We start from the raw sequence: 21,843 nt of genomic DNA, 5'->3' as shown, positions 1-21,843 counted from the left end.
GATAAGCAACCCTATTTAAAATAAAACAAAAAATTCAAATAAAATGAAACATAGCATTAATTTAAAACTATCATGATTACCAATTTGAGTTGTGGTGCGGTAGATGGCGCTGCTCCACCCTTAACTAGAGGTTAAGGGTTCAATTCTGGATATGAAGAAAACTCTAAGAAAACTCTGTTGGAAGCGCTGCCAACTTAATGAGCGCTGCAACGCATCCGGATTAGTTAAGGCTTTAATGCGGACACCGAATAATATGGGCTCCCATCCCATGCGGACACCGAATAATATGGGCTCCTATCCAATGCGGGCACCGAACAATACGAGCTCCAATCGGGCACCAAACACTGCATGAAGGAAAAAAAAAAAGTATCATGATTTTCCTTTCATTCTTTGTAAATTAAATTGAAAAATATGGTAATTTTGCGTACTCGTCTCTTGCTACATGGATATCCAATTTACATTGAGCGCATGTTAGCTACAGGCCTAGTGAACCCTAATGTAGCAAATTTCTTATTTGCCTCCTCAATTTCATCATCTCTTTACATAAAAATTCAGGTACAATTTTTTTACCGTACTCTATGCTGAAATGAAATTCATTCTGTTTGATTTTTCAAGTTTATGCATTTCGATTCATTTGGCTTTGTTTTGTTTTGTTTTTCTTGTCGGTGTTCCTAGAGAAGTCAAGTGAACTTAACAGTGAAACTATTTTGAAATATATTTATTGGCCCATTTACTTTGTATATGCAGCTTTCTTGCGAATTTTGAGCTGAGAAATGAATTTGAATTCTAATGTTTTAGTTTATGGGATTGGGACGTATGTTTAATTTAGATGCACGGATACCTACCACTTTCCATCAGCAACATGCATCATCAAGTAGGTATGTCCACCAAGGCCAGTACAAATGGAAAGAAATCACCTCATATTTTTGTTTCTGCTGGGAAGGTTCGAATTGAACCTGAGACCTTCTGTTCTTAGGATTTTAATGCTAAGCATTTTTTCTGTTGCCCATTCCTTAAATTTGATAGAGGAAAATGAAATGCAAAAGTTTAAGCTCATTCTTTAAAGTCTTTATACTTGCTGATAGAGTTGGAGCTTTTCTTATATGTGGTTCTTCATTTGAAAATGGATGTCTATTCTAGCTGAAATAGTATGTACCTTTCTCATATCATTTAAAATCTTATCACCCTCTTTAACATGCAAATTTGACTTGGAGATTATGTTTTTTCCTTCCAATTTAACAATCTGTGCTTTGCTTTGAGCTTAGCAGTCTGTTTTTTGGTATCATGGGAGAGCAGAATCAGCCAAATGATGCTTATCATCCAGCGGGCCATGAACTTAACAAGCAGTACATGGCTGGTGTTGGAATTGACAGGATCCACTATGTTCCCGTGCCTTCACCTCAGTGGATCCATGACCAGCAAACACCAGATAATTATGCAGAATATCTTGCAGAGAATGTCGTCTCAGAGGTTCAAGTAGATGCTTCGGCAGAAGCTTCTGCTTTCAGACTTGTTGAGGGCTCTGGTGACATGATTTCTCAGGAGGTATGACCTTTTATCTACAAGCTTAGCCTATAAACTGATAGTCAAGTGGTTACCAGATACCTTTTATCTGTGGTAACTGTTTAAATTCATCTCTAGTGAAAGAGTTGGAATTCTAACTCCTGTTTTTAGCAGATAAAATACCCGAGGCCTTATTATGAAGGGATGCCACTCAACTGTTTGACTGGCTCAGAGCATCAACTAGGTGCCTTGGTAATGTGGAGATTTATTTCAATATCTGAACTTCAAAGTTAGAAAAAGAAAAGTAATTGTTACTATTTCATGACAAAAACCTTGCATATATGGACGGCAGACATGGGTGCGAAGAGGAGATGTCATTCACGCTTCTGGATCTTGCTCTGAAGCATCAACTGCTGGGTCGTCGTATCCTCCCAAAAGGTCTAGAAAAGCAAGAGCTGCATTATCTGATCGGGTAAGCTAAATCCTTCAGATATGCATTTAAGTATATCCAGTGGCAACCCTTTCTATGACCATCTGTCTATGCATGAGCACTATTGCAGAGGGTAGGCCGTAGGGGTGGCGCTGGCAGGGACCATCCCCCCCCGTGTCTTGAATCATCATTATGTTTCTTGTTATATGCAAATGTAAGGGGATTGATTGTCTTCTTGCAGCTTGTATATACATACTGCCCTATTCACCGCCATTTGATGTTTAGTACAATTAGTGCTTGTTCTTTTCCCTTTAATTTAGGGTAACCAACCATTTAAATAACTGCCATTTTTACATAATCATGATTATGAGGTCTTCGAAATTTTTATCAAGATGTGTTCTCTAGGTGGTGGATGGAAAAGTGTTGGTGGAGGATGCCCACAGTAGGAGGCGTTGGCAGTCCTATTTTTATAGACTTTTGAACGATGAGGGGGACAAAGGTTTCGTGTTGGGGGACTTGGAGCACTCAGAGAGGTGTCGCGATTACGGTTATTGTAGGCGTATCACGGTTGAGGAGGTCAAGGGTGCTATTCTTAGATGCGGAGGGGTCGGGCGACTAGGCCAGACGAGATTTCGATGGATTTTGGAAGAGCACTGACGGTGCAGATTTGGAGTAGCTGACAAGGTTGTTTAACATCATTTTTAGGGCAGCAAAGATGCCCGAAGCTTGGAGATGGAGTACAATGATTTCACTTTATAAAAACAAGGGGGACATGCAACAACTATAGGGGTATAGAGCTGTTTTTTCATACTATAAATGTTTGGGAAAAGGTAGTAGAGTTGAGGCTGAGGAGGATCATCACTATTTTCGAGAATCAGTTGGATTTCATGCTAGGCCACTCGACTACTGAAGTCATTCACTTCGTGAGAAGACGAGTGGAGCAGTTTAGGGAGGGAAGGACTTGCACATTGTGTTCATTGATCTTGAGAAGATGTATGACAAATTCCCCAGGGAGATTTTGTGTAGGTACTTGGAGGCTAGAGGGGTGCCCGTGGCGTAATTAGGTCGATTCAAGACATGTACGACGGCGCAAAGAATTGTGTGATGAGGGTCGGAGGAGATTCATAGCACTTTCCTATTTTGACAGGGTTGCACCAGGGTTCGAATCTTAGCTCGTTTTTATTTGTTTTGGTGATGGATGTTTTGACGCGGCATATTCAAGGAGAGGTGCCTTGGTTATGTTATTTGTTGATGATGGTGTACTGATTGACGAGACTCGAGGAGGAGTTATAATAAGCTGGAGGTTTAGAGACAGACCTTTGAGTCTAAAGGATTTAGGTTGAGCAGGACCAAGATGGAGTACTTGGAATGTAAGTTTAGTGATTTGTCGTATGAGGATGACGTGGTAAGATGGATTCTCAGGCCATTCAGAAGAGGAAGAGTTTTAGTATCTTGGGTTTATGATTTAGGGGAATAGTGAGATTGACGAGGATGTCACGCATTGGTGCAGGGTAGTTGAAATGGAAGCTCGCTTGGAGAGTCTTGTGTGATAAAAAGGTGCCTCCTAAACTTAAAGGTAAGTACTACAGAGTGATAGTCCGATTGGCTATGTTGTATGGAGCATGAGTGTTTGTCAGTTAAGAACTCCCACATTCAAAAGTTGAAGGTGACGAAGATGAGGATGTTGCGATGGATGTGTGGACTTATTAGGAGGGATAGGGTTAGAAATGAGAATATTCAGGAGAAGGTGGGTGTGACTTCGTTGGAGGACAAGATGCGGGAAGTGAGGTTGTGGTGGTTCGAACATATGATGAGGAGGGGCGTGGATGCTCCGGTACAGAGGTGTGAGAGGTTGACTATGGATGGTTTTAGGTGGGGTAGAGGTAAACTGGAGAAATATTGGAGGGATGTGATTAGGCATGATATAGAGCAGTTACACCTTACAGAGGACATGATCTTTGATAGGAAGGTGTGGAAGATGCAGATTAGGATAGAGAGTTAGTAGTAGGAGTACGTCCGTAATAGTAGGGAAGAGTGCTTTGCTTGTATATGTGCCCGTAGTTTCTTGTAGCCTCTTGTTCGTGGTGTCTTGTGATGTCTATGATTTCGAATAGCTAGTTTATAGTATTACCTTATGGATGTCTTGTTTCTTTATTATCTAACGGTGTGATATCCCTTTTTGTGGTTTGTTTTTATGTTTTGTGTTGGTTATATTGTTATCTGTCCTGAGCCCGGGGTCTATCTGAAACAACCTCTCTATTTCATTTGAGGTGGTGGTGTGGACTGCGTACACTTTACCCTTTCTAGTCCTCACTTTGTGGGAATACACGGGGCATGTTGTTGTAAATCCTAGATATTTGTCATCATGTGTTGTAACTAGCAGTTATTACTTTGTATGGCGGGGTAACTCAATGTTGAGCTTCAACCCCTCTATTATGCAATATTTATTTGTCAGAATATTAGTCTTGTATCCCATTGGAAGTTTAGATACTCCCTTGATTATGATCTTACCTTATTTTCTTAATGTTTTGGGTGAATTAATTGAATCTCTCATGATAAATAACATAAGCCAACATCGCCAATTTCACTGCTAACATCCTATTATTCTACATGTGTATATCATGATAGAGTAATTTTGTTTAACATAATATGTATATGTATGGATGTATGAATGTTAATATAGAGTTAAGTGTTGTGAGTATCTAAATCTAAAACTATTCCCAAAGGTAATCGAGAAGAAACAATTCTTGGGTGGGTTGGTGGAGGTGACCATGCTAGTGAGTGGATAAGGGGTTAACATAGAGTTCGAGCATGTTGGGGATAATTAATAATTTGGGAAAGGAGGGTAGGATAATGGGAGTGGCAGGGGGTTGGGGTAGGAAAATATGGAGAGACCAGGAAAGAGAAGGAATTGTAGGGTGGGATATGTAAAAAGAGAAGGGCTAAAATTGGGTTGGGGATGAAAGGGGGGAGGGGAGCACTGTGATGTGGATGATACGATGAGGGGGTGGATAGGGGATAGGAGGGTGTGGATGGGTGGGAGAGAGAAAGATTGGCCCAGTCAGGCAGGGGAGAGGAGGGGTCTTGATGGTGGAGCTTGGTGTGAAGCAAATCCTTGCCTACATTGTATTGATGGTAAAATTGTAAGGAAGATGTTTAGTAAAAAATGTTAATGGCAGCAGAGGTCTTGGTAATGAAACATCAATGTCGAGTAGAGGTCCTTGGCATTTCTCAAATCAGAAGGAAAGTCCACTTAATTAGCAATACTAGAGGAGAGGTCAAATTAATTCCTCCACATTATAAGTGTTCGAATGTGTTTTCTTTTAGTATGTTCTATGTAATTTTTAGCATGCAAAATATATGATCAGGACGTAATACGACTGCTAAGTACTTTAATAAATCTTGAGACTCAGTAGTAATGTTGATAATCCGTTACTCTTGCCCCCAAGATAATTTTTTGCTTCCCTTTGTGTTTATGAGATTGTCATAAAATTGCTTCCGTCCTTTCCCAAATCATTAATTATATTAGATGGAAGCATAGAGGGAAGCAAAAAATTATCATCATTACTATTAAATCTCAAGAATTATTAACCTTAGCACTTAGGCAGTTGTATTACACCCTGATCATATATTTTGCATGCTAAGAATTACATAGAACATACTAAAAAGAAAACACATTTGAACACTTATGTTTGACCATCTCATCTAAAAGCTTAAGCTTTTAAAGAGAGCACACATTTATTATTTAATTATATTCTCAACACGCCCCCTCATGTGCGGTTTTCATGGCCATGCACATGGAAATTCTTTTTAATAATGGGTGGCGGTGAGATTCGATCCCAGAATCTCAGTGTGTGACCATTTCATCTAAAAACTTAAGTTGTTAGAGAGAGCAAGATTTTATTATTTAATTGTATTCTCAATAACTTATAGTGTAGGGGAATTAATTTGACCTCTCTTCTAGTATTGCTCAATAAGTGGACATCCCTTCTGATTTGAGAAACACCAAGGACCTCTTCTCTACATTGATATTTCATTACCAAGATCTCTACCGCCATTAACATCTTTTAGTAAACATCTTCCTTACAATTTACTTCAACACAATGTAGGCAAAAAATTTCTTCACACCAAGCTCCACCCTCATGATCCCTCCCATCCGTTGCCTAACTGGACCACTTGACTGTTACTTCTACATCTCCATCCATAGTGCCGCCAGTCTTACCTGCACAGACTTTTAAGGAATCTACAATACCTTCTACAGCTTCATCTGCAGTGCCACCACTCCTGACTTATTATCGTCATCCACGTATAGCATTAGGCTCAGATGATTCACGTCCTGCACCCGACTCTGCACCTAGTACAAATTTATCTTCTCCGATTGCACTTCGAAAAGGTATATAATCCATTCGTAATACTAATCCTCATTATACCCTTTTAAGTTATCATAGTCTATCATCACCCATTATGCCTTTATATCATCTTTGTCCTCTGTCTCTATCCCTAAGTCCACAAAAGAAACTCTTTCTTATCCAGGGTGGCGATAGATTACGATTGATGAAATGTTTGCTTTACATGTGAGTGGTACTTGGGAGCTTGTTCCTCTCCCTTTGGGTAAATCAATCGTTGGTTATCGTTGGGTTTATGCCGTGAAAGTTGGTCCAGACAGCCAAATTGATCAACATAAGGCGTACCTTGTTGCCAAGGGGTACACTCAGATGCTTGATTATAGTGACTTTCTCTCCCATGGCTAAAATAACATTTTTTCGTCTTTTTCTATCTATGGTTGCTGTTCAACACTAGCCCTTTTTTCAGTTGGATATTAATTAAGAATGCTTTTTCTCCATGGTGACCTTTAGGAGGAAGTTTATATGAAGCAACCATCTGTTTTTGTTGCTCAGGGGGAGTCTAGTCGGGTGTGTCGATTGCGTCGGTCACTTTATGGTCTAAAACATCTCCTCGAGTCTGGTTTGGAAAGTTCAAACATTAATTCAGAAGTTTGGCATGATTCGTAGTGAAGCAGATCACTCTGTGTTTTATCGACATTTTGTTCCAAATCTATGTATTTATTCGTGGTTTACGTTGATGAAATCGTTATTAGCGACAATGATCAAGATGGTATCATTAGTTTGAAGCAACAAATCTTGCAGCATTTTCAAACTAAAGACCTCGGCAAACTGAAGTATTTTTTAGGTATTGAAGTTGCTCAGTCCAGATTAGGTATTGTTATTTCGCAATGCAAGTATGGCTTAGACATTCTCGAGGAGACAAGAATGATGGGATGTAAATCTGTTGACAGTCCTATGGATCTGAATACTAAACTCCTGCCAGGTCAGGGGAGCTAAACTCCTGCCAGGACAGGGAGCCACTCAGTGATCCTGGAAGATATAGGCGTCTAGTTGGTAAGTTGAATTATCTCACCATGACCAGACTTGACATTTCCTATCTTGTGAGTGTTGTAAGTCAATTTATGGATTCTTTCTATGATAGTCATTGGGATGTAGTTGTTCGCATTGTGCGATATATTGAGTCAACCCCAGGTAAAGGACTACTCTTCGAGGATCGAGGTCATGAGCGTTGGATATATAGACGCTGATTGGACAGGATGACCTTGTGATAGACGTTCTACGTTGGGATATTATGTTTTAGCATGAGGTAATTTAGTGTCCTGGAAGAGTATGAAACGGAGTTTGGTTGCTCGATCTAGTGCAGAAACAGAATATCGAGCAATGGTGCTAGCAACTTGTGAGCTAGTGTGGATCAAACAGTTGTGGAGAGAGTTAAAATTTAGAGAAATCAGTGAAATGGAACTTGTGTGTGACAACCAAGCGACTCTTCATATTGCATCAAATTCGGTATTTCATGATATGTCACGACCTGAGACTACCCCTTAGTCTTAACACGGTGTTTAGAACCACAAGTGATCCCAAGCTAACCCATGTTACTGGCATAATTCGTGAGCAACTGAACAAATATATAAAATCGGAAGCAATAAACGGAAAAGATGCCATTAACTGGACTTGTTCAATACAAAACTATTTTTAAACTTTTACATCACTGGTTTATACAAAAGAAAGCTGAAACTGAATACATCAACTCTGACTGACTGTCTATGAAGCCTCTACTAATACTAACTATAGTTAGTTGAGACGCGACCCCCAACTGACCCAAATTAATACATAAGAATAATGGAAATAAAATACAGGAACTGCAACTGACTTGAGTCCCTAAATAAGAGAACTCATCATCTGCTGGCTGAATGCTGATAACTGTTTGACCCTGGTGTGTGGGCTATATTTGGTACCTGCATCATGAAGAACTGTAGCCACAAACGTATATGTGTGGTCAGTACTTTGGAATGTACTGAGTATGTGAGACATGCACTGAATTATGAAAAATTCTTAATGTATGCTTTAAAACTGAGGACATAAGCTATTTGCTGAAAATATGCATTTAATTCACGACTGTTTGTAAAAGCTGTAAGACAGTGAGATTTCTAAATCAACAACAACAACAACAACAACCCAGTATATTCCCACACAGTGAGGTCTGGGGATGGTGAAATGTACGCAGCCCATACCGCTACCTCTGAAAAAGTGAGATTTCTAAATCATGAGATGAAAACATTTCTGTAAATCGGAGAGTGGTAGAGACATAAATGCTGTATGTAAATCTTGAGTTAAAGCTGAATATGCTGTGAAACTGTACTGAGGATCATGTATAAATATTAGGTCTGAAACTATGGAATGGGAACTGACACAAAATCATGCATATCTGAACTAAAACGTAAAATGAAATAAACTGAGGATTTGAATATGCAAATATACCGAGCATGAATACATAACATGAAAAATGAATGCAAGACAAAGCATAAAAATGTACAGAAATGATCTGAATAACTGATATCTGTATAGCTGAATAATTGATATCTGTATAACTAAATAACCGATATCTATATAGCTGGTCATGCAAACCTGAGTTGACATATTCTGAATACTGAACTGAGACTGCGGGAGCTATCATGTCCCGACATGCGCCAATCTGAGCTAATTGGGGTCCAACCTGTAGCCCCAGTTGGAAGGGTGTCAGTACGTTGCCACATGTACTAACATTGGCTGTGTGGATCCACTAAACTGGTGTCCCTAAGGACTGGGATGTTACCCTCGACTGGTAGGTGCCCCTAAGAGAGTTTCAACCCTCTACTGGCAGGAAGACCTCTCTTACCTCCACTGGCTACGTAGTTCTGGAACTCAGGGACTGCTACTAAATGTCACACCCTCTACTGGCAGGTGAGCCCCCATCCTTGGATTCACTTGGTGCTAAATTCTACTCCCAACTGAACTGACACGGAACATAGCTGGTACATGCACTGATAACTAATTTGCTCATACAAGGTATTTTGAAAAAATACAGTGCATGCATAATCTGAAGCAACCGTGAACATGTAAACTGATGTATTTAACATGAAATAATACTGGCGAGTTCATTATAAAAATGATGATTTGAATATTGTGATAAAATCATGATTCTGACTGACTTGTAACTTGAAACCAAGGACACGTATAAACAGATAGGTATCGGGTGTTCATAACCCTTTAGCACTGAATGATACTTTAAATACAATAACATCATTTAAAATACTGGTAGGAAATCATAATTCAGAGACCCAAAACATAATACATTTCACTAAACTGATGAATTACATGAATTTGAACATGGGGATGAGTTAAACTTGGGAGGGTAACATGTCCACATGGTTTAGTTCATAACTTGATAATTTAACATGAAACCAATTAAACATGACATGGTTAATTGAAATTTAAAACATGAAATAACCTAATTTACATAGGAAAATATGTTGACATGGCTTGAATTCAAATTTCTAAGATGACATGGATTAAATTCATGATTTATATGGATAATTTCACAAAAAAGATTAAAAATCCATACAAAAAAGGGATTTTGGGACTCGATGGGTGGAAGGAACCCATTGATGAATACCCCACATACCTTAATTGCTTGAATCCTTGAAGAAGAAGCTTGGAATTAGGACCTTGGATGCTTGAATTCATGAGAAGAAACTTGAGTTTTTTCTTGTCCTTGGGAAAAGGGGAAGGGTTTTTACGTATGATACTGATTGAGAATGGGGCAAAATAGCGTGTATTGGAGGTTTTAATTTGTGGAAGAGGAGTTTGATGCGAGGAAAAGACCAAATTACCTCTAGAGAGACTGAATAAAAATTGCAGAAATTTTTAGTTGATGACTTAGGTGATAGCTTATCACCTAGTTGATGACTTATCAACCTAGTCGTCACCCTCTAGTTGGACTTGGACACTTTCTGGTTAAGGGTGAAGCTTATCACTTAGGTGATGACTTATCAACCTTGTCGTCACCTTTCCTAAGTAATGTAGGGTATTTTCTGGTTAAGGCTGACGAGGTTGAGAGCTCGTCACTTAGTTGACGGCTTATCACTCAAGTCATCACGTTGTTGACAGACAGACACTCTGAAGTAAAATGAGCATAACTTTCTACTCCGATATTGGATTAAAGTGAAATCGGATGCGTTGGAAAGAAGACTCGAAGATCTTTCATTTGATATATAGTAGGACACCTGAATCGTTATATTCTAAGAGTTACGCTCGTTTAAAGCTCTCTTATAGAATCGGATACTAAAACTCAATCGATACAAATGCTCTCAACTCGACTTTGCTCTAAGTGCTTCCTATGACCATGATTCGCATTGAAAACACTTTATACACAAGGTTAAAGGTCATGACACTTAATTATGGCTTGACATAATCGCTTTGGGGCCTTTAATCATATAACGATTAGTTGGAAACTTATCTAGGAGCTTGTGGGGTATTACAATATCTCCCCTTTGGGATCATTCATCCCCGAATGAAATTGTCTAAGCTGGAATACTAAGAAAACTAAGATTATGTACTGAACACTCACGAACTGAATCATGACTAAATATCTGAATCTGAAACATGATGCATAGACTGAACTTAATTCGCAATTTGCATGGATGCGAACAAATTGCCTCTTGAAATAGCCATATTCATGAAACTTCAAATAGTAAGACTAGATAGAAAGATGGCAAACTATAGGAGTTTATCTGATCGTCTAACTGAATTGTTGGCTATACGGACTGAATTATATTGAAAGCTTATACTTAACTGGAGTATTTCTTCAACACTCTTTGCAAGAAGTTCTAGTAATATTAGGGAGCAAAGAGTTTTGGGCATGATTTGAATAAGATGGCTGAATAAGGAATCGCAACATGGTTACAACTCTATAACGTAGAATATAGGCCTATGAAACATAAGCTAGGATAGAATTACTAGGCCTTAGGCAATGCAACTGCTAACTTTCAAGCTTAGCCACACTTCTCAAATACTGCCTCAACTCTGCTCTTCCTTTTAAAATGCTACCCTTCATTTGACGCCACTTATAATCTTCACAAGGACACTGATAACTCCATCTACTAAAGTCTGAGCTGAACTAAATTCTCTAACCATGTTCAAGCCTACTCAAAGTCGCAAGGTACCACACATAACACCATAATACTAGTCTAAACCACAGATTCAACATCCTATGTGTTTTCAGAGCTCTCATCTAAAAAATATTACTCCTTACCACTTCAACGACGAACTTCAACCTCTTACTAGGAATTCACTACTACATAATGCATTTATCCAAATATATACCGACATGACACTAAAGCCTATCATTATGACCACATATGAACTTCTAGTCAACCAATCCTCCTAGGAAATTTTTCCATACTCTCTGATACCTCTATCAACAACTTCCATGCACTATCCCAATGAAGACACACATAGAATTCTCAACTAACCATGACATATACCAAAAGCTTTGCCTCAATCTTCCTTCACATTTATAGCCTTATATAAAACAAGCAAAAAACAATCTTTTCCTAATAAGGAACATTTACTCTTCCATCTAACAATTGATCATCCAATTTCATCACCACTATTCTTACATAAGGAGAGGTTACTGAAAGGTTACAACATGAGGTCCTGAAGCATGAAAGAATACTATACATAACTTTGACACATAATTGTGGCTTGAGGAATAGAGTATCAAAGGCATGAATTCATTAAAGAGCTATAAATTGAGAACATACATGACATAATATGAATTTCACTGGTCATTGAGGGTGCACCATGAGTTATGGAAACTGAGCATACTGTAAAGCATGAGTACATGAGTCATGTGCTGCATGACCTGAGTTTGGAGTTCATAAATTCATGGAATATGATTTGTACTGCTGAGTGAACTGGAACTCCTTATACTAGGAACTGAGAGCGTACATGATTCTATGGAAAGTGCATGAATATGAGCTATGATCATAGAGCTGACTAAACTGAATTGCAACCATTCTACTCTAAAGTCCGAGATATAACAATACGCATAAATAATAAACTCACCTTAAAAACTGTATCTTAAAGTGTAAAACCCACTGTTAGTACTTCTTTCTGAGATAGAACTCTTAACTTTCTATAGCCCCAATAGTCATCATATAATAACTTAAACACTTACTGACTTAGAATTTTCGGGAGTATCACTATATCCTGAGTTCACACCATCTAGAATTTCAAAATCTTCTTTCTATTTGCTCAATCATCCAAGATTCAAACTTAGATTCTAACACTTGATATGGATGTCCACAGAACTTCTCATACATTAATACCCACTTATTACTACTGGATAGGAATCATAAAACACTAATCCACACAAAATGTTGTAAACATGTTCAACCTTAGCAAGCTCTTCTATCATTGTGGTCACTACCTAATCTCTAACCCGACTAAAGCATTAACATACTTTAAGTCTTCCTTAACTGAGAAATCTCTCTCAAAGTGCTATTAAACAAACTACACAACACCTTTCTGGCTTCATGGATACGTGATCTACTAAATCTGGATAAACACTATCCCCATTTTACTGCTGTTTAACTTCTAGGTTCATGCTTCTAACTCTAGGTCATATGCTATCATAGGATTCTGAGGACGACACATCTGACTTTGGCTTAGTGCACGATTTTCGTGAATAGGAACGAACACTTTCAAACTTTGGAACTTAAAGGCACTGATGGGATCCCTTTTGAGCCCACATGCAATCCTATAACTGTCCTTAGAGATTTTTTGAGAAAACTCTATCAGTAGGAGTTTAAGCTTGATTATTTTGTTACCTCGAAAATAAGACAGAGTTGGCATGAATGGAGAAATGTAAGATTCTGCATAAGTTTCTTAGAGAACATCTCTACTGCACGATCTGAGACATGAGACAAGAAAGAAGGGAAACATTTCTTAAATGCCTTATAGCCTCTTAAAGAAAAGTACAGACGTCTCCGTACCGTTCCGCAAGACTCTACTAGACACAACTTCATAAACACCCTAGGACACTTTAACCTTGTGCTCTGATACCAAGTTTGTCACGACTCGAGACTACCTCTAGTCGTAACACGATGCTTAGAACCACAAGTGATCCTAAGCTAACTTATGGTACTGGCATGATTCGTGAGGAACTGAATAAATACATAAAATTGAAAGCAATAAGCGGAGAAGATGCCATTAGCTGGACTTGTTCAATACAAAACTATTTTTAAACTTTTACATCACTGGTTTATACAAAAGAAAGCTGAAACTAAATACATCAACTCTGATTGATTGTTTATGAAACCTCTACTAATACTGACTATAGGTAGTCGGGACGCGACCCCCAACTAACCCAAATCAATATATAAGAATAATGGAAATAAAATACAGGAACTGCAACTAACTTGAGTCCAGAAATAAGAGAACTCATCACCTGCTGGCTGAATGCTGATAACTGTCTGACCCTGGTGTGTGGGCTACATCTGGTACCTATATCACTAAGGAATGTAGCCACAAACACATATATGTGGTCAGTACTTTGGAATGTACTGAGTATGTGAGACATGCACTGAATCATGGAAAATATTTAATGTATGCTTTAAAATTAAGGACATAAGCTATTTGTTGAAAAATGCATTTAAATCATGGTTGTACGTAAAAGCTGTAAGATAGCGAAATTTCTAAATCACGAGATAAAAACATTTTTGTAAACTGGAGAGCAGTAGAGACATGAATACTGTATGTAAATCTTGAGTTAAAGCTGAATATGCTGTGAAACTGTACTGAGGATTATGTAAAAATATTAGGTCTGAAACTATGGAATGGGAACTGACACAAAATCATGCATATCTGAACTAAAATGTAAACTGAATAAACCGAGGATCTGAATATGCAAATATACCAAGCACAAATGCATGAACATGAAAAATGTATGCAAGATCAAGCATAAACATGTACTGAAGTGATCTGAATAACTGAATAACTGATATTTGTGTAGCCGAATAATTGATATCTGTATAACTGGTCATGTAAACCTGAGTTGACATTCTGAATACTGAACTGAGATGTGGGAGCTATCATGTAACCGACATGCCTCAATCTGAACTAATTGGGGTTCAACCTGTAACCCCAGTTGGAAGGGTGTCAGTACCTTGCCACGGGTACAAACAATGGCTTTGTGGATCCACTAAACTGGTGTCCCGAAGGACTAGGGTGTCACCCTTGACTGCCAAGTGCCCCTAAGAGAGTGTCAACCCTCTACTGGCAGGAAGATCTCTCATACCTACGCTGGTTACGTAGTTCTGGAACTTAGGAACTGCTACTAAAGGTCACACCCTCTACTGGCAGGTGAGCCTCCATCCCTGGGTTCACTTGGTGCTAAATCCTACTCCCAACTGAACTGAAACGAAACATAACCAGTACATGCACTGATAACTAATTTGCTCATATAAGGTATTCTGATAAAAATACAGTGCATGCATAATCTGAAGTAACCATGAACATGCAAACTAATGTATTTAACATGAAATAATACTGGTGAGTTCATTATAAAAATGATGATCTGAATATGGTGCTAAAATCATGATTTTGATTGACTTGTAACTTACAAACAAGGACACACATAAACAGATAGGTATCGGGTGTTCATAACCCTCCAGCACTGAATGATACTTTAAATACGATAACATCATTTAAAACACTGGTAGGAAATCATAATTCAGAGAACAAACATAATACATTTCACTAAATTGATGAATTACATGAATTTGAACATGGGGATGAGTTAAACTTGGGAGGGTAACATGTTCACATGGTTTAGGTTAGAACTTGATAATTTAACACGAAATCAATTGAATAATTGAAATTTAAAACATGAAATAACCTAATTTACATGGGAAAATATGTTGACATGGCTTGAATTCGAATTTCTAAGAAACATGAATTAAATTCATGATTTACATGGATAATTTCACAAAATAAGATTAAAGGTCCGTACTTGAACAAAAAAAAGCATTTTGGGACTCAATGGGTGGAAGGAACCCATTGATGAATACCCCACATACCTTAATTGTTTGAATCCTTGAAGAAGAAACTTGGAATTGGGACCTTGGGTGCTTGAATTTTTGAGAAGAAACTTGAATTTTTTTTTTGTCCTTGGAATAAGGGGAAGGGTTTTTACATATGATAACTGATGGAGAATGGGGCAAAATAGCGTGTATTGGAGGTTTGAATTCGTGGACGAGGAGTTTGATGCGAGGAAAAGACCAAATTACCCCTAGGGAAACTAATAAAAATTGCAGATTTTTAGTTGATGACTTAGGTGATAGCTTATCACCTAGTTGATGACTTATCAACCTAGCCATCACCCTCTAGCTGGACTTGGACACTTTTTGGTTAAGGGTGACGACTTAGTTGATAGCTTATCACTTAGGTGATGGCTTATCAACCTAATCGTCACCTTTGCTAAGTGATGTAGGGTATTTTTTGGTTAAGGCTGACGACGAGGTTAATAGCTCGTCACTTAATTGACGGCTTATCACTCAAGTCGTCACCTTGTTGATAGACGACACTCTAAAGTAAAATGAGCATAACTTTCTACTCCGATATCGGATTAAGGTGAAATCGAATGCAATCGAAAGAAAACTCGAAGATCTTTCATTTGATATATAGTAGGACACCTGAATCGTTATATTCTAAGAGTTACACTTGTTTAAAGTTGATTCTTGTAGGATCGGATACTAAAACTCAATCGATACAAATGCTCTCAACTCGACTTTGCTCTAAGTGCTTCCTATGACCATGATTCGTATTGAAAACACTTTATACTCAAAGTTAAGGTCATGACACTTAATTATGGCTAGCATAATTGCTTTGGGGCCTTTAAACATATAATGATTAGTTGAAAACTTATCTAGGAGCTTGTGGGGTTTTATATGATAGTACTAAACACATTGAGATTAATTGTCACTTCTTGAGAGAGAAGATACTTTCCAGAGATATTTTTACAAATTTTGTGAATCGAGTGATCAGCTTGCAAATATTTTGGTCCTTGTATTACATTTGTAACAAACTTGCTACATATGACTTGTATGCACCAGCTTGAGGGGGAGTGTTAGAATATGAGTAGGGATAGGAATATTATATAGAATCCTAGTCGGAAAAATAGTCTAATATAGTGTCTATAAATAGGATCTCAATGTAGTAATTAGATACACAATTCAATAATATTTTCTCCATTATTTCTCACAAGCTTCACAGTGAATCTTGATTCTTGAGTCCATAATCTAAGCAGACGAAAAGACTGATGGTGATGTCGCACATTGTCTTGGAGCGGGGTGGGCGAAATGGAGGCTAGTTGTGGAGGAACTGTGCAATAAGAATGCGTCGCCAAGACTTAGGGGTAAGTTCTACAGGGTGTTGGTTAGACCAATATTATTGTACGGGAGAGAGTGTTGTCCAATCAAGAACCCACCTTCAGAAGATGAATAGAAGATGAATACCAGTAGAGATGAGGATATGCTCAAATAAATGTGTGGACACACTAAGAGAGACATGATTGGGAACAAAGTTATACACGAGGCAAGGTGGGTGTGGCATCCATGGAGAACAAAATGAGGAAAGCGAGACTAAGATGGTTCGGGCATGTGAAGAGGAGGTGCACAAATGCGCCAATTAGGAGGTGTGAGAGGTTGGTTGTATAAGGAGTTGGGAGAGGTAGAGTAGGCCGAAAGAGAACTAGAGTGAGGTGATTAGACAAGATATGACATAACTTCAGCTTACTAAAGGCATGATCCTAGATAGGAAGGTATGCAGGTCGCGTATTAGGGTAGAAGGTAGTAGGTAGCCGGATGTGGTCGCCCTTTAGGTGGGAGAGGCGAGAGGCTAGCCCCATATCCTCTCTCCTTATTAGTAGTGGCATTTAATAATCACATAGTTTCTTATTCTTCAATGGGTTTTCTTTTTTTGCCATCTGTTGCTTCATTTTTCTCTGTATCTTGATAGCTTGTTGTCATGTTTTTTCTTGCTACCTTTCTCCGAATAATTTCTCTTTTTTAGCCGAGGGCCTATGGGAAACTACCTCTCTACTTTTCAAAGGTAGGGGTAAGGTCCCGGACCTCACATGGGGGATTACACTGGGTATGTTGTTATTGTAAACTTCACAGTTATCACCCGATGCCTAATTATAGCTGATTTTGGATTCAGCATCGCAGGATGAGGATCGCTGAAAGAATAGAGGCATTGGGAGAATTATTTCCATGCTCTAAACAGGTAACACATCCTATTGGCATTTGACTTTATGTATATTGCTTAGCTATTCAAAATACAGGATATGCAGATGTTGTAAAAGTTATGTACGTGAGGAATGCTGAAAGTTGGAGGGTAGAGGGATAGGGGGGAGGGGCTTTGGAAAATACAAAGAATTAGTTACTGGTATCATCTATTTTATTGTAGAATTTCTGCATCTTCCTAAAGAATGGGTGAAGCGGTAGTTTTACTGTGGTTTGCAGGGTGGAAAAGAATCTCTAATGGATGAAATTATTGACCACATCAAATATCTGCAGTTCCAGATAAAGGTATATAAACGTTCTTATATAATGTCCTTGGCACAAAATAAGCTTACCTGCATATACTGTGGATATAGAATTTTTTCTGTTCTTTCAATGGTCAATAATCTGAATGCGCTACATTTTTTAATTTGTCTATTAACCTTGTTAATGCAACAATACTTTTGTCACGTGTTTGACATCAATATTGCCTTTCTGCCTGACAAGGACTTTAATGAGCCGTAGGCAAAATTGCAAATTAAGAGTCAACTATCCATAACGAGCCGTAGGCAAAATTGCAAATTAAGAGCCAACTATCCATACCATGTAATTCTTATGTGACTCTTCTGTATATTAGTACTTGAAGATTTTGTCTATAAGAATTTGAAGCCTAAGTATATCTCAATTTCTTTATCTAAAGAAAATGACTTAAGATCATTGTTGCTGAACTCTATTGTGTGATGATGTCTTCAAGATTGCTTCTGTTTGTTTGACATGACAAACTTAATCTTAGCAAGGAGGCAACAACCAGTTAACCTGATAAACTGGACGTATTGCCAATCTAGCTCATTTATTCAATCATTTGTACGAGGAACTTGCGGAAAATAAGTTGGATTCCCTTGTATCTGGTAACCATCAATCTAGGTGGTTTAGAGCAAAGCCAGCAATTTGTATTACTACTCGAAAAAACCAAAAAGACTATGCCTGTCCAGTAAATATGGAACCTAAGACATAGTGCTTGCCCATAACTTTCCTTTGAGAACTATTGTGCATATTCTATTTATCTTCCAGCCAAATGTGGATAACCTATTCTTTGCCAGATCATTCCTAAGCATTCTATAGAAAAACTCTACCGTCATCATCCTTCTCATTTAGTTTTGAACATATTAGGCTCCTAGAATGCTTTGTTTCTTAAGCAAACATAACATAATGAATCTCACTGGATGCTATACTTACAACAACATACCCAGTATATTCCCACCAAGTGGGGTCGGGGACATTGGACGCTATACTTGTCACTCTTAAATGTATAAGCCTGTATAGAGTGTGTTTCTTGTGTTATTTTACATTTTCAATTAATTTTCGTGTATTAAGTTCAGACAGTTTTTTTTTTCCAGGAGTTTATGGTTGCTTACTGCTTCGGTATAATTCTTGAACCCAGTAGCTCAATTATTTGGATAAATGGTTTAACTGGTGACCTATTTCAGTGCCTCTAGGTGATTAATCTTCACGTTAATGTTGCTATTAAATTTTGGGGCATCACTGTTGAATAACCGCTACTTCTATTGCTCTTTACCTTGTACCATCTTTCAGGTCATCAAGAACTCTATTCAATGTAGTTTTGTATTTCCTTATTTGGTTGTCTTTGCATCAAGTTTAACAATGTTTTTTGTCTGAACAGCATCCTGTAATTAACTAATCCTGCTGGAGACTTATGGGAACTTAATTGTGGTTGTGCAGGATCTCAGTAGGAGCAGATTGGGTGGCGAACCTGCTTCTATCCCATTTGTAAATCTTGAGGTACCACCATTCATGATCCAATTTAACAATTACATTACTAATCAAACTTTTGGACTTTTTATTTATACAAAAACTAATTGTTGGAGAATGTAATAGGTTCTGACTGATTTTCAGGGATGTGGCCATTACACCCTTGATGAACAACAGATTGAACCCCTTGAAGACACAATGGGAAAGTTGCTGGAAATGAATCCTTCAATGGCAACCCAATTGCTGGAGAGTAAGGGCCTATTTGTGATGCCTATGGCTCTGGCAGAAGGACTGCATCATCATGAATAGAAACTGAAAAAGCAGGTCAACATATAACTTCCCATGCAAAGTTAACGCAAAGTATTCTGAAGTGGTAATTAGGCAAGAAAACTATAGTACAACGTTTTTTAAGCAAAGCACAAGAAGATTTATCTTTGTACAGTTCTGCTCTCTGTCTTAACTCTAGCTTCATCTTACACTATCAAATAGGTGCTCATTATCTGCTTTATCTATTTTAATTAACAAACGTAAGGGATATTTAAATTTTTGTAAAAAGGCACAATTGAATTAATTAAACCTCTATCCTTTGACACATTTGTACTCCTTGACCATGTCATTCAAAGTGAGCAATTTTAACCTTCTGAATTAGGTCACAGTGGATCTGTTTTATTTTCAGAGTCTAAGAAAGAGATCCTTATATAGGCTTCTTTACTGTTCTTCTCTAAGCTGTCATTCCACTGAGATACCCCACTCTTTGTCAACTTTTTGTTACTCTCTCGGAGGCAGCACCTCCGGTCCAGGCACCCGTGGACATGAAACAACCCCAGATATCGACTTGATTTGTGCTAGACTTTAGAGCTTAGTAAATATTGAGATTAGTTTATACAATGTAAGACAAACTACTGTCTACTGAAGTTATCTATAACGAATGACATAGGCATGCTGATAAGGATCATTGCTGAAACCTGCAAAAGCGAACTTGTTTAACCAACGGGAAAGTGGCACAGTTGGGGTGCTTCGCACCCCCTCAGTGCCCTCCTATCCCCACTGTGTGCTCACGTGTGTGCTGGGTGATTAACAAACAGCGACAGGGAATGATGCTAATAAGATGCTCCACTTTCCTATATTGTCGCACAGTGAAGTGAAAACCGCTTATTTGCAGACATTTTCTTTTGATTCCATTTTTTTTTGGAATTTGTGGCGTTTATTGACTGATACATGATTTGGCAGAACTAGGAACAGATGTTCTGATCCTCTCTGCAAACCAGAAATTAGATAACTTAGAGGGATAATGTGTAAAAAGTGAAACTTAAATTTGAAATTGCTGTGATTTCTACTATATATGCTTTCCCCCCTCCTTGAGTTGTGATATTAAAGAAGTTTCTTCCTAATTAACTTGGAGTTTGGGAATCGTGTTGCGCTTCCCTCTTAATTACTTTATTCTAGATTTTGTCACTCCTAATCAAAGTTGCACTATGCTGTGACCTTACAATGACAATTGAAGAGTGATTAAAGAAAATAAAGTGGCCAAATAATAAAAAGATGCTTCCTTTGAAATAAGACAAAACAGCATCTTGCGTTTTATCAGGTCCAAATGAAGGACAAGAAAGGACGAAAGATCTGCTATTATTGTGTTATAATCATATCATTAGCGAGTGATAATATCGAATATGAAATCACTAAATTCTTGAACATGGGAACCACTTTTAGCAGATTCTCACATTTTTGTCCAGTTCCAAAAAAAGAGAATTCACTTCCGAAGTGCAACCCTTCAGCGTTGTTGATCGCTAATTGGAGCTCTGGAAGATGCTTTTGAAATTTTAGACCAAAGGGGAATATTTAGATTGTCAGAAATAATCTCTACAACTCTTTCAAGTCTTGGGGTAACAAATACAACGGGTGAAGTATGACCGTTAACCTGTAGTCTTCAACTTTAACTGTATATAACAAGGAAATAGAGATGCGGGACAGTGAGAATTAGACTCACACTTATCTGTACGAGGACTTTGGAGTCCGATCATTACAACTAGACTCTGATCAAGTTCATTGCTGCTCTCATCTCATTTGCTAGGTGTCGAATGAAGGGGGCGTCGAAATTGGCCCCTTCAGCTTTCTACTGTATATACAAAAAGAAAAATATATAAAAGCATACAAATATAAATGTCCGAATCAGAATTTGATCAAGATGGGGTTGACCTTTGTTCAATGCATTTTATTTTCCACTTTTGTTTACTCCACTTTTATATATATAGACAAACAAAAGCAAGGATTTTTGGACCTAAAGAAGTGAGTCAAAGAGGATCCAGTTCAAAGGAGGGGTGGGTGGTCCTAAGTCATCTAAGAATCAGACAATATCATTTTGTATTGCAGTTGTCTCGCACATTTCTAGGACCAAATAAAACGGGACAACTAAATCGGACCATATCTTGGTCAAAAAAAGGAATTGCCTGCATGTCTAATTCGCCATTTTAAA

The 21,843-nt window shown here is 38.1% G+C and overlaps 1 protein-coding gene across 7 annotated transcripts; it reads left to right on the top strand.

Moving 5' to 3' along the window:
- Positions 1–398: 398 nt before the first annotated feature.
- Positions 399–19,964, top strand: LOC107842510 (transcription factor LRL2). Of its 7 annotated transcripts, none has more exons than XR_001665831.2 (9): positions 584–878; positions 1,269–1,545; positions 1,678–1,755; positions 1,856–1,975; positions 17,539–17,604; positions 17,844–17,909; positions 18,998–19,096; positions 19,341–19,400; positions 19,515–19,624. XR_001665831.2 is itself a non-coding variant. In XM_016686403.2 (8 exons), the coding sequence occupies exons 2-8, from the start codon at positions 1,285–1,287 to the stop codon at positions 19,677–19,679; spliced, it is 834 nt and encodes a 277-aa protein (XP_016541889.2). In that variant the 5' UTR covers positions 399–555; positions 1,269–1,284; the 3' UTR covers positions 19,680–19,964. The 7 variants fall into 7 exon arrangements, 5 of the variants coding, with proteins under 5 accessions (XP_016541889.2, XP_016541891.2, XP_047253003.1 ...); XR_001665830.2 differs by having other exon boundaries at positions 19,497–19,624; XM_016686403.2 differs by lacking the exons at positions 584–878; positions 18,998–19,096 and adding an exon at positions 399–555 and having other exon boundaries at positions 19,497–19,964.
- Positions 19,965–21,843: the final 1,879 nt, after the last annotated feature.

Source organism: Capsicum annuum, chromosome 9, assembly GCF_002878395.1.
Source record: "Capsicum annuum cultivar UCD-10X-F1 chromosome 9, UCD10Xv1.1, whole genome shotgun sequence".
NCBI lineage: Eukaryota > Viridiplantae > Streptophyta > Magnoliopsida > Solanales > Solanaceae > Capsicum > Capsicum annuum.
Note: the sequence above shows the minus strand (reverse complement) of the source record. Positions and strands in the feature narration are given on the sequence as shown.

What these genes read in the sequence shown, in the direction of transcription:
- LOC107842510 (XM_016686401.2), top strand. Translation starts at nt 802, where the DNA reads ATGGGATTGGGACGTATGTTTAATTTAGATGCACGGATACCTACCACT. An exon ending in CAACATGCATCATCAAGTAG is followed by an intron (nt 879 to 1,268) that starts GTATGTCCACCA and finishes TGAGCTTAGCAG; the next exon opens with TCTGTTTTTTGGTATCATGG. An exon ending in GTGACATGATTTCTCAGGAG is followed by an intron (nt 1,546 to 1,677) that starts GTATGACCTTTT and finishes TGTTTTTAGCAG; the next exon opens with ATAAAATACCCGAGGCCTTA.